General features: G+C 44.0%; 1 protein-coding gene across 2 annotated transcripts in view; it reads right to left on the bottom strand.

Moving 5' to 3' along the window:
- DOK5 (docking protein 5) overlaps positions 1-14101 on the bottom strand; it is a 127023-nt gene that overhangs the window by 26959 nt on the left and 85963 nt on the right. For both annotated transcript variants that reach the window (XM_039864661.1, XM_039864662.1), the window contains one exon: positions 1791-1926. In XM_039864661.1, the coding sequence (XP_039720595.1) occupies positions 1791-1926 (136 nt within the window). The remainder of the gene's footprint in view (positions 1-1790; positions 1927-14101) is intronic.

Below are 14101 nucleotides of genomic sequence, written 5' to 3'. Positions count from 1 at the left end.
TCCATCCATCCAACCATTTCTATTGCAATATTCAGAATTGGTAAGCATATGGGGAAGTGGATACCAAGACCGCATTTAATCAAAAAGAACATTTTTAACTGACTGGAGGAAGTATCAAAAAGTATTTCATTGTATGTGAAAATTACATGAAATTTGAATTTCATTGTCCATTAATAAGGTTTTTTTGAAACACGGCCACAGCTGTTTGATTATGTTTTACCTGAGACTGCTTTGACACTATGATAGCAGAGTTAAGGAGTTACAACAGAGACCACCTTAGTCTACGAAGCCTCAGGCATTTACTCTCTGGCCCTTCAGAGAAAGTTCTGCTGATTCTTGCCCTAAAATCTCAGAGCCCCGCATGCACAAGTCATTTGGGAATAATCTGGGGCCTGCTTTGGGACAGATTATATTACTGGCATGCTTTTCTCCCTCTTTCCATCCAACCATCCCACGTTTAAACCATAAGTTTCAAACTACCCTCACCTTCCCATGCCTACTCAGTTCCTTTTGGTTTTACAGATTTCCTTCTCCATGTGCAGCTCTCTGCATGTGTTCCCGGCCATGATGCACGATTTGCATTATTTAACTCTTCTACATTCAATTAAGATTTCGTGAATTTATTCTTAAAGAAGAAACTCAAGAATCATAATTCTCTGTACAAGTCACAATCCCTAGTACAATGCAATGAACAGGGTAGATGTTTCTGAGAGAGTGTTTGTGGATCTTCACAGGTACCTGTGTTTGTGGTATCTTTATACGTCGAAGATTATGAAGGTTTACCAGCCAGGGATGGCAAACGCATGGCTGCGGGCAGGAAGGCGTCTATAGACAGGTTTACTTTGGCCACCAGGTGTGACAGTTTTGATGCTGGTTTTAACTAGACTTAATTTCCAATTGTTACAGACTGGAAGATATGATATACAGACTCAAATCCTTGGCTTCCCTGGAAAAAAATCAAGAGATCTCCTCCATGCATTCCACAGTCCCATGTCAACAGCTGTCGGGTCCTCGGCGTTTGACACTTCACTCCAGTTTCCCCTCACCCTTCTTCTCTCACTTATATTTCCCCTCTGACCTCTGTTGATATTTGAAATGACAGCTTATGACATAGATGTAAATGCATATCTATAGGCAAATAACCCAGATATCCTCGTCTATCGATGTCTATCCTCATCCAAAGTGGTTTTGGTATACATATTCACTGAAAGGGACTGAATGATTATTGCCCCCCACCCCAGATTTATAGGTTGAAATCTTAACCCCAAAGCTGATGGTATTAGGAGGCGGGGCCCTTGGAAGCTGTTTAGGTCATGAGGGCAGAGCCCTCACGAATGGGATCAGTGTCCTTACAGAGGGACCCAAGAGAGCTCCCTTCCATCATGTGGGACAGAGAGAGAAGACAGTGTCTATGAACCAAGAAGGAAGCCCCCCTGACAACGACTCTGCCAGCACCTTGACCTTGGATGTCCCAGCCTCCCAGTGAGAAATAAATCAATTTCTGTTGTTTAAAAGCTACCCAGTCTACAGAATTGGTTGTGGGAGCCCAAAGTGATGAAGACACACATATAATAATTGAGGCACAAAGCGAATAGGCAGGGATGGGGCGTCACTCTGTGACCACCTGGCTATTTTGGGCATTGCCAGGATGGCTTTTAATGCAAGTGATACATGGGTGAGGATGCGCGTCAACCTCCTGCTCAAATAGCACTAGCTGTATTTTTCAGCACAGAGGTCACATCGGACAGCGGTACACACCGGCTTGTAAGAAAAAAAAGGGCCAAACGTACCATGGAGTTTTTCACACTCTGCAGCACGCGCTCGTGCTGCTCAGCGATCGCCAAGGCAGCAGAGTGGACCTTCTGGTAGATGGTCTCCCCGTCTCGCGTCTGAAAGATAAAGAGCCCCTCGCCAGTCTCACACATCCTGTGAAAACAAAAGCAAGACGCTTCTGAAAGTCCAGCCCTCACGAGGCCCACGCCCTGAGAGCCTAGAATGCTCCGTGAAAGCAGACCCACTGACTCTGTATGAGACGAGGATTCTCGTTGCCGCCTGCTAAACGGTCAACGGGAATCGAAATTCCCAATGAATGAGGGCAGGGAACCCACCACTCTAGGCTAACACTGTGCTGTTTTTTTTGTTGTTGTTGTTTTTTGATTTTTTTTTTTTTGTCAAAAAGGTTAATAAAAAAGCCACTTCTTGATTTTTCGCCTAGTCCCTGTACTTGAGCTTACCACTCTCAAAGAGGGAACCCCTGTGACTGCATTCCCCTGACAGTCCAGCAATCGGGGGCTCGTCACACACGACACCACTCAGCTCAGAGGTTAAGAGAAGGGTTCTCTGACCCTCGGATTCTGTTCTACCTCTCTGCACAGACGACGCTTTAAGCATTCTTTCATTTCCAAAATCATAGGTCAAATTTCACTCCAGCTTCCATTCAACGTGATGGATCGAATGCAGTGGAGAATTTTTTTTTTTTTTTTTAATGATTAAGACTGTGCTGAATTAATGCACAGAACATAGGAGAAATCCCTGAAGGGAAATTGCTTGGGTTTGCTAATTAAAGGTGAGGATTAAGAGGAAGAGCATCTCCACCTAAGACGATTTGAGCAGAAATGAATTCCATTAATAACAGGAGATCTGTATACACCATTAGGCAAGAACCAAATAAATGTTTTCTTAATTGCAAAATACATTTTAGTGTGTGTCTACATATGTAATATATATAATTACCAAATATATTTAATTACTCGAAATATTTTTAAGGAACATAGGAAAAATTATATGCAAGAATACTTTTTAAAGTTCTGATTTTGATATACATGTATGTCGACAGGAAACTAACAGGTTGTTTTTGTTTGTTTTCAAGAACCTAATTATTCTAATATCTAATTCCACTCCATCCATCTCAGAATCTCTTGCTGAAAAATTGAAAACCGGCTTTGGCGCCTGAGTTTTTCTCACATCCGAAGAACTGTTTAACGCGACGTGGAAACCAAGCAAATTTTCAACCCAAGCGACTGTTAATTATTGTATCTACCTCAGTCTAGGCAATTAATGCAATAAAAATAGATTCATCCTTATCTAATTTTCCAGTTGGCCCAAAACACAGCCATATGGCAGTTTTCAGCACATATATCATGGTGCATGCAATTGGTCAAAACCTGCCTGGCTTGAATTCCAGTCATATGGGCTATGTGAGAAGAAAAAGAAAAAGAAAAAAAAACAAAACAAAACAAACAAACAGATGGCTCTTTCAATAAACTAAGAGAAAGAACTACCTCATGAGGCAGATGACGTGATTTTAATTATTAAGTCATTCTAATCCAACAAAGAATGAAAAACTAATAACTAAAGTGTTTTCACTCAAGTCCCATTGTCTTCCCGAAGACTTACTCAAATATTTCATTGCTCACCGCCACGCACTCCATATTTACTCCACCATACGAATTTGACCCTACTATTTGGCACCTAATCCTGTGAGGGTTTTTCATAACTTTTTTCCATTAAACATGGAAATACAATTTGCTGAGAGAAGGACATAACCTCGATCCTTTAAGAGGAAGAAGAGAGCTTCTGTTTCCCCTAGGGCCGAGGTGCTTATTTATTAACTTACTTCTATGCCGACCCTGGTTCTCGAGAGGATAAAGACCCTGTTCCTCGCAAACAGTGGCAGGATAATTGCCTAATATCAGACCCCGCAACTGTGTTTCTCAAACTTGACAATCCAGCGGCTTTTAAAGTTTTTGCAGCTGCAACCCACAGTAATAAATACAGTTTAGATTACGAGTCAGTATATCTGTCTACCTAGCCATCTATTTATTTGTCATCAATTTATAACATGCTGATGTTTTCTATACTATTTTATTTTTTAGCGCCGGTGGTAAAATGCTTAAATCTATATTATGACCCACTAACTGGCAAAGCCTACTGTTTGACAATCGCTCTTTATCCAACGTCTGCTTTTGATAAACATAATGAATCCACAACCCTCCTTTACTGACATTTGAATTTCTAAATAATCATTGTGATCAAAAACGAATGAGATCAAAGCCACTGTATATCAAGTAGTCTTCCTTAAATTAAGTACACAGACCACAGATTCTTTTTGCCTCCACCTGAGGATCTGCAAGACACACACACACACACACACACACACACACACACACACACCACCCACCACTTACAGAATAGGCCAGGAGTCACCATCTCAAATCCTATCCCACCAGGGTACAGACACAGACGATGAATGGATGACGTGGCTTGGACGCACCACGACACAGAGCAGAGGGAGTGAGCCTACCGTCAGCCTTCGTCAAGTCATCACATGGGGAAATATGAGCCCGAGGTGGCCACAGCTTCTGATTGTTTAAGAGAAGCCAGAAAACTTGATTTGTATGTGAAATAAGCTGAATATTTAATGTTGACAATTTATTCCATTTTTTTAAGCTATGGGGGCCCAAATTCCCCTATTAACCTGATCTGGCCAGGAGGCCCCCAGTTTGCATTAAAGAGACAGAAACGCGCTAAAGAGATGTAAATAGGACAGCCGTTAGGCCTTTGGCTTGAACTGTGGGACTTCTGTCCATACCGTTCGCAGGCACATGTCCTTCAGTGGGACAGCACGACCCAGGAACTGACCTTCAGATGCTCCTCCATACGGTCTCTTATAACCGCAACCCCTGAGGTCTTTTATTTCATTCACTCTGTCCCATTAAATTTGTTTGCTTCCGTTCATAAGCAGCTTTAAATCCATTAAAAATCTTACGACAAGGCTTCGTCAAAATAATAAAGTGGGTGAACTCCCCGAGGCAAGTAAGAAAACGGGAAAAAAATAAAAAGAGAGAGGAAAGGAAAGGAAGTAAAAAGAAAAGCACATCAAACGGGCTAATGGTTTTACATAACCTCAGCAACATCTGCTTCTCATCCCTGGAGAAAACATAATGCAGAACAAAGGCGTTCTAACGGGTCCGTCCTCGGCAGAACCACAAACACACGATTTGACTTTTAACGCTCCGGACTCCCTTTTCTCTTTACCCACTGATTTTTCCCTCGGATGCTTTCCCGGCACCCAAAGTGGTCCCAAATGACCCAACAGTCTTCCCTCGCGGCCTCACACTGACGGAAGCCAGGGATGGAAATGCAGCGAAGGTAAAACAATGCGTTTAAGTTGGGCTTCTCCTGGACCCGTTGGGAAGACGAGATCCGGTAGGAGAACATCATGGTCATTTCGGGCACTGATAGCTCTGAATTTCTCAGTAATGACTTTGTCTCAATGATATGCCTGGCATCCCAAACCATGGATTACACAATCGGTCAAGGGGAAAAATCGAGAGGTCTGAAAATACTGAAAAATGCATTCATTCGCGCCCTCAGGTACCAAGGCAGCATGGGAAGAGAAGCGAGACGTGGGCTCCAGGTTGCCCGGCTGGGGTTGCCCCTTACCTGCTCTGTGACCTGGCACACTTTAACTCAAGCCTGCCTTTCCTTTGGAAAATAAGTATAATAATCACCGTCACCCAGTTTTACTGAAAGTTATTAGATACGATATGCAGTATGCACAAAGTGAAGCCTCAAATAACGTGCACTTCGCTATTCCCCCAGAACTCCGGCTCCACGGAGACAGAGATCTGTTTCCGATCTAGTCACAGCTTTTCCATCAGTGCTTAGAGCGGGCCTTCGGCTATCTTTGGCGCTCAGTAAGTAACTGTCGAATGAATCACGAAATAGTAGGCAGTGCTGGGAAAGGTGTAACTGGGAAGTTATTTAAATTTAGGCGTCACAGAGCCAGCCTCAGGAGGGGAGTGGTTTGGAAGAGTAAGCTGGAATCACTGTCTCCCTAGAAATAACTGCACGCAGAATGTATGGAGCGGGGACAAAGTCCAGTGACTGTGACATGAGTGGGACAGCGCAGGAAGAGGGGCAGGCTCCGGGCCAGGGAGCCACGGACTGAGCATGAGTGTTCTGGGACGATGGTCTTCATTATTTCGAAGTCACCACTGGAATGCAATTGTCCCCACGGGCACCGAAGGGCCATCTTTAATAACTCTGCCGTCTCTCTTTGCCAATGACATTTCACACTAACGTGTTATATTAGAAAAATAGTAATGGGTTGAAATAATAAAAACCAAAATAAATGATCTCATGCTGGGCAGTACTAATAAGTGAACTTATGAAATCTGGAAGCCAGTCAGTTCCATATCTCCTCACTTTCAAGACGCCTTATGTGCACACACACGAGTGAGTGACGTTTGTGTGAATGTGGACCTGTGTGTTTAGAATATTTGGACATTGCTAAAAGCAAGATGTGTCTTATGCTCAACAGGTATGTTTAAGATTCCCTTTTCTTCTCTCCATCCCTGCAAAAGCGGTTATTAAATCTTTGTCGGATTTTACATTTGCAATTACATATTGTAATTGAAAGAATACAGGACTCGGCAGACTAACGTAAGCAAATCACGATGGCGGCAGTGACGGATGTAAACAACGGTAAAGACGTGGCTTTTTCTTTGAGCTACAATCTTCTTGCTTAGGCAGGATCCACAAAATGTGAGCGGGTTCAAGAATAACCTAATGGTGGAAGGAGCCAGCCTGGTCAGAGGAACAATTAAGAAAGGAAAGGTATAGTTGGGAAGAGGGGTGGGCGTCAGCGTGAGACGGTTAAAAAATAGAAAATCAGGAAGCCCCAAGCCTGAGAGGAAACAGACCACGAGCACCTTGCAGAGAAGGGCACAAGCTTAGGAACCAAACGCTGCAGCATGTTTAAACTCCTCTGTCTCTGAAAGTGAGGTGAACAGAGGGAGTATGACCCCTCCCCCGCCTGTGGTCATGGCGATGCCAAAGACACGATGACAAGAAAACACACACGCAAACACAAAATAAAGTAAACGAGAGGCTTCCATAGAGCCCAGCAGCTCCATCGTGAAGAAAAATCTGCAGAGGGGCCAGGCAAGAGCTTATAATATGGAACACGGGTTTCGCCACTGACATGATTGACACCCACAATATTGATAGGACCAGGTCATTCTTCGTGTTGGGGCCGGTCACCTTGCGCCACGTGAGATGTTTAGTAGCATCTCTGGTCTCTACCCACTGGATCTCCCACTTGTGACGATCAACATCATCTCCAGATGTTGACAGATGCCCCCCTCCCTGGCGGGGGGGTGGAGAAGTGGGGGGCAGGATACTTCCCGTTGAAAATCACTGAAATAGATCAAAATGTAGGGGATGAGGGAGAACCTGGCTTATGCTTAAATGGTAAAGAGGTGACATACACAAGGCAGCTTCTGGGTCCAGGGGACCTGTTGCTTCACTACAGATGGTACTCGGGTCGGGATGAAGAGGAGACCCCATACTTACTGTGCACCTGTGTGCCTTGTCTGTGCTAAGGTGATCGCAGTTTGAGACAAGGTGGCAGTTGACTCTGCTAGTGCCGTGTGTGTGTGCATGAGAGAGAGAGAGAGAGACAGAGACAGAGAGAGAGGGAAGGAGGGAGGGAGGGAGAGAGAGAGAGGAACAGAAATCAACGTCAGACCCTACACGACGTACGTCTGTGCTGCCCAGGCCACCAAGCGCAGGCCAGCTCTGGGGAACAGTGATCGCTCACAGTCAACTTCCGTTTGTCAAATCTCTGTGCCTCCTACTTCATACTCTGTTCAATCAACTCACTATTCTACCCCTTTAAACAAAAGTATTGCAAACGGAATCATCAAATTGATATCATGAGCCAGCATGCTCTGCCATAAATTGAAAGCAGACATAAAATGAAACTAATGCCAACAAAATAATGTCATTAAACTGCCTAGGTCCTCTCGTTAAAGTTCTGAGCTGGAAGTATTCGCTTCTTAGTAAGCGAAAGTGTAGGAAGATGTGTTGAAACATGCCAGCACACACTGAAATGTTTCTCTATAATTTAATCAAAAGGAACAAAAAGTTAATTGAAGAGAAAATGACGATGACTTCTCCGTGAGAGCCACATGTAGGAATCTCTACACTGCCATCGCCTGAAGTCATCCTACGCGTGGGGGAAGGTGAGCTATCGAGAGCCTAGATGGTGCGGGAGACGGGAAGTCTCAATCAGGGCTTCCCCTTCTGCTGGACTCGTGACCTTGGGCAAGTCCCCTGACCTGGAAGTTTCAGTGTCCTCATGTTTCAAATGCAAGTAAGATAACCACCCAAACCCCAGAGCAAGGTGGGAAACTGTGTTCTGTATTTGGTGAAATCCGACATCAAGTCAGCATTTAATTAGGCTTTTTGTCATTGCTCTTTTAACTCTTTAAAAGGTCAAGGCCAGTGAGGACAGGGGATCTCAGGGAAAACCTCCTGAGCAGCCACAACCACACCTCGCCTTGAAGGACGTGTGGGTGAGCACGCCCCGCAGCAACAGGGATGCGGAGCGAGGGGCGGGCGTGGGAACGGAATGTGTGGCTGGGGAAGGGTTCTGGTTGGGGCTGAAGGGCGTGTGGAAACAGAATACGATAAACCTCTTCCCTTGTTCAGAAATATGAGTCTCCTTTTAAGAAAAGAAACAGCTTTCACGAAATAAAACTAGGCAAAAAAAACAGGGGTGTTTTATTTCTCCAGCTTTAGTGAGGTAACGTGGTATCTGTTCAGAAGTGTTAGCAACGCCTCATAGGATAGAGAGCTTATTAGCCGAGGGCGTGGGATAAAGATGAAGGTCCCAGTTCACACGGGGCATTGCCACACAATGTCTTTTCTCCCGGGGTTTCATCATCAAGGTCTCCTCAATGTGTCCTTATCACTTTCTAGACAGAAATTCTAACCCTGATGTGTGTGCACTCGAAGATTTGCGGAAAGAAAAAAAAAATTATCTGAAGTCACAGAACAGGGCTAGTACGAGACAGTGAGATTTTATGAGGTGCATCTGTTCTTAACCACTTAACATGTAAAATCCAAGAAAGATCACGCTCGTCTCCCCTGTCTGCTTTCTCGGGCTACGCCATGACCTAGATTTAACGCCTCCTCTCGGAAAAGCATTTGAACTCATTCTTCCTGCTGCAGCGGTTTATAAGCAGGAAGCTGAAACCGAAGCGCTTCTCACTGTTTCTAGACCCAAACACAGCATCTACGTAGCCTCGGTAATCCTGACAGACTGAAGAGCCGGTTGAGTCGAGGAGGAAAGTTGCCGAAGAAGCGTTGACGAGACTATGTCCAAAACTGAAGTCAGATCATCCTCAGTCTGGGGTCCCCCCTCCCGTTCCTTTTCCTGCAGCCTTAGCTGCTCCTGGGGGCGGAGGGAGGTGGGGTTCATGAACACCTTTCTTCGTTCCTTAACCCAAATCCAAACAGTCGATAAACACTTTGGGCCTTACCTACAAAACATACCGGTAGCCAAACACTTAAGCCCATGTTCACTGCTACCAACACGCGTGCAGCCACCCCGTCCTCGCTGTGAGACCTATGACGCCCTCCGAACTGGCTCTAGCCTGAGAGACTCTATTAAAAAATGTCAGACAACGTCACTTCTTTACTCAACACTCCTGTGTAGCAAAGAGCTTAACTTGTGCAAACAGAGGGGGCTGGCCTCTGCCACGGGCTCTCGGGAGGAGAACCCCACGCTGGTCTGGGGTCCTCAGGCTAGTAACAAAACGAGTCAGGCTGGGGCTTTGGGTCACGTGGCATCACGTGGAGACTGAGATCAACCATGTGGGCAATCAATACGTCATCAATCACACAGAATGGAGCCCCACTAAAATCTCTGAACTGTGAGGCTGAGGACAGCTTCTCTGGTTGGCAGCACAGAGAGTATTGTCACAAACTGAGGTGAGGAGGGTAACAGTGGCCTGACTCCACAAGAAGCTAACAGCTCCACACTTGGAACTTTGGGGGACCCCACCCCTTACGCTGATGTTCTCTGTGTCCTTTGCTGTAATAAACTATAACCACGCATTTCATAGTTTTTGCTGAGCTCTGAGAGTCATTTCAGCAAATGATTTAAACTTAGGTGGTTGTGGGGACCCCCGAACTTGCAACTGGCATCAGAAGTGAGGACGGCCTTGGGACTGTGCCTTCAAACTCTGCAGCCGTCCAGCTCCACGCAGTCCCCGCTGGCTATCCATCCGACCAAGATGAAAAGCCTGACAATCTTTACGATGGTCTACAAGCCCCACCTGGCCTCACCCTGAGGCATCTCTACCTTTAGCACATGTTGCTTCCCCCTCACTTACTCTGCTCCCGTCACGCTGGCTTCCCGCCTCTTCTTTGCACACTCAGGTCCACGTCCCCCTCAGCACCTTTTCCCAGTCACCTCCCTTTGCCTGCGATGCTCTCCCTCCAGATTCCTACATGGCTCACTCTCTCTCTCCTCCTTTAGGTCTTTACTCATACATCACTGACTCGGCGAGGTCAGTCCCGCTTCTCCTGTTTAAAACGGCACCTCTCCTTTGCCACTGTCTTTTAAACGTTATTTATTTATCTATTCATCTATCTATCTATTTATTTATTTGCTTATTTATTTATCCATCTATTTATTTATTTACTTACTTATGTATTTAACCATCTATTCATTTATTTATCTATCGATCTATCTATCTATTTATCTACCTATTTATTTATTTACTTATTTACTTATTTATTTATTTATTGCTGTAGGACTTATACCATCGGACACCTATTTTACTTTTTTCAATGTCATTGTCTGTATCCCCTCTTCTGTAGGGAGTACGTTTCATAATGATAGAACACTTGGATGTTTTATTCATAGCTGTACCCACAGTGCTCAGAACTGAGTGACTATCCGATAGAAGGAGTGACTCGTTTTTTGCTAGACCTTTCTAGAATTCTGAGGTACCATCAAATATAAAGTAGTCACATATGCTAGTGAGCCATCGCCTACAATAAGATGGCCGCGCCATACAAATGGCGGACAGGTACAAATGCCCACCATCGCTAATCATCAGGGGAATCAAAACTGTGATGAGATATCACTTCACACCTACTTGAATAGCTATTTTATATAAAAGAAGACGAGAGATAAAGACTGTTGGCCAGCATGTGAAGAAAACGAAATCTCTGTGTACCGTTGGTGGTAATAAAAATTGGTGCAGCCGCTATGCAAAACGTATGGAGGTTCTTGAAAAAAACTGAAAACAGAGTCACCATATAACCCAGCAATCCCACTTCTGGGTACATATCTAAAGGAAACGAAAGCACTCTCTCAGAGAGATACCTGAACCCCCGTGTTCACTACAGCATTGTTTACAATAACCAAGACATGGAACAGCCTACGTTGTTTGGTGAGTGGATAAAGAAAATGTAGCATATATAGGCAATGGAACCTTATTCAGCCGTAAAAAAGGAAGGAAGGAGATTCTGCCATTTGTCACAACGTGGATGGAACTTGAGAGCATTATGGCAAGTGAAATAAGACAGATAAAAGACAAATACTATATGATCTCACTGATACGTGGAATCTGAAATAGCTGACCTCGTAGAGACACAGGGTAGAACAGTGGGTGCCAGGGGCTGGGCGGCGGGGATGTGGCGTGAGGGAAATGGGGAGATGTCGGTCAGAGGTACAAACGTCCATTCAGAAGATGTGTAAGCTCCGGGGATCTAAAATTCAACATGTGACTATAGTTAAAAATACGCTATTGTATTCTTTAAACTTGATAAGAGAGTAAATCTTAAATGTTCTCACCACACAAAGGTAATTATGTGAGGTGATGAAAGCGTTACCTAGCCTTACTGCAGTCATCGTTTCACGATATACACATGTATCGAATCATCACACTGTATACCTTAAACAATGGTATGTGTCAACTATCTCAATAAAGCTGGAAGTGTATATAAAGTAAAAGGTACATATTAAAAGACCACGAGACAGGATGCATTGATGAGTGTCTAATTTTTTAAGTCATCCTTTCCCTTAGGGATTTCGGGGGCTGTAATCACGGAAGCTCAGAGGGGACCTCGCTAAGCTTCTTACGGTGGGGCCTTGTCTGGTCTGTCCTTGCACCTCTATATCTAGCACGTTGTTTGGCAAAGAACAGCCATGTGATAATGAAAGAATTATTAAAGATGATTATGAAAGAGCTTATTCTGTGGAGTGGAAAAGGAGCTCTTCCTTCTGAATCCGTGCATGTCTCCACTAACGGAATATTTATAATAAATGCGTGTTACTTTTATAATGAAAAGTTTGGGGGGGATAAATGCTATCCAAGAAGAATGGCCATATAAATGGCACAACAGTAGTTTCTGCTTTCTTTCAAAACAAGAGAATTTCACCTCTCCTGAGCAAGCCTGTGTGTGAGATCCAGTGCATTTATATCCAAATCCATCTATTCAACACCGTAGGGAGAATTGGGTACATTTTATTTAATTTGCTTTGGATCCTTTAATGAATATATGCTCTATAAAATATTCAGAAATAAGAGATTATTAAGTAGCTTAGAATCCAGAAGACAAATAGAGAAAATTTAAAGATTTATATCAGAATAATTGTCCTTTTACCCGTAAATTTATAATTCAGAGGGGAAAACCATTTTCTTTGCCAAGGAAAAGTTATTTCCCCAATTAGCCTCGTTTTTAGAGTGATGTACACAGGACACAAATGGTTTCTTTTCCAAGGCAGTTCAGATGTCTTTACATCCAAAAAAAGCTTTTTCACAAATTTGTGCACTCCATTTAAGGAAAAGCATTTGTCCATGCAATGTCGATTTTCACATATTCTTGGCAAACCTAAAAGTTTCTCTTAAAACAATGTCAAAAGCACGAGAGAGACTCTCTCTAGCTGGTAAAGAGAATCACTCATGTGTGGTAATTATTCGGTACATTCTGCCAAATGTCACCTGAGCTGCTCTCACTCCCGCAGGTGCTAAACCCAGAGTGTTAATTTAAATCAGTCAGGAGGTAAGGCAGAGCCTGACACTGGAGCATGCGAACTCAGCAGCCAGCTGTAAAATTAACGGGGAGACCTACTGGGCACCTGCCACCTTTCTTTAAACAATAAACATTTCAAGAATGCCACAGTCAGAGCCGCCTGCGGACTGGATCGTCCCCTGAAAATCAGAGCCCCCGCCAGCCTGATGTGCTTCACGGAAGTTTCAGGTCTTCGAGTGGAAAGAAACAAACAAAAGACTAGAAGCATCTCTAACAAATTAAGGAACACACGCCTCGGTCTCCCAGATAAGCAAATGTTCTTTATTGCCAGGGGCACCGAATGGCAGTTAACTGCGCAATCGTACCTTCTTAAAAGTTTATGTTTCAAATCTGAATTTCTTGAAGGAAAAACAGACATCTGGTCAGATTCGCTTACAGTGGGGGGAGCAGGGGAGAAAAAGCATCTCAAAGACCCTACCGGCCTGTGATCAGGACATTGCTGCTCAGAAGAGGTGAACGACCCTAGCTAGCTATATGTGCCTGTATTCCGAACCGAAGTAACAAATGGAAAGCTCCAGAATTAGAGTAAACTAAAAATACGTTATACATTAGCGCATATCTCAGGAGGCGTATTCAAATTACTAATATCTTCACGAGTCTGCTGCTTATGGATGGATGCCCTTTTTCCTGTTGGGCAGCTTAAATAACAAAGGTAATAATCTGAAACGCTCATCCAAAATGGTTTTAGGGAACTCTGGCTATTTAAGTGTATGCCTTCTCTTCTGCAGCTCTGCAGAAGTTAATTAAAAACTAGGCAAACTGCCTGCAGAATGATGATTAGCCTTCGTAAAATCTACAGGGTTTAGAAGTAAGAAGATCTGCGTGTGGCTTCGGAATCCACTACTTTCTAGTCTCGTGCCTTTGGATCCATCACATCGATGCCCAGGTTTCCGGTTGAGATGGGAAGAGTAATATTCCCTCGTTCATATGATAATCGAGCGGCTTAAGTGAGATGGTGTATGTAAAATACTTGGTATAGCAATTCTCGTATAAAAATGGGCTCAATAAATATTAGTGATTATTTGCAATGGTGGAGATGTCTGCTAAAGCACAGTTTCTCAACTGAATAACTGGGCCTGATGATTCACTGCGGCGGAGGATAACTCTGTGAGTGGATGTTAAGCATCTCTGGCCCTTCCACCCACCAGATGCCCCTTGCCTGAGCTGTGACTAGCAAAAACGTCTCCAGACATCGCCATGT

The sequence above is a fragment of the Pteropus medius genome, unplaced genomic scaffold (assembly GCF_902729225.1).
Source record: "Pteropus medius unplaced genomic scaffold, Ma_sr-lr_union100, whole genome shotgun sequence".
In the NCBI taxonomy this organism is placed as follows: domain Eukaryota; kingdom Metazoa; phylum Chordata; class Mammalia; order Chiroptera; family Pteropodidae; genus Pteropus; species Pteropus medius.
Note: the sequence above shows the minus strand (reverse complement) of the source record. Positions and strands in the feature narration are given on the sequence as shown.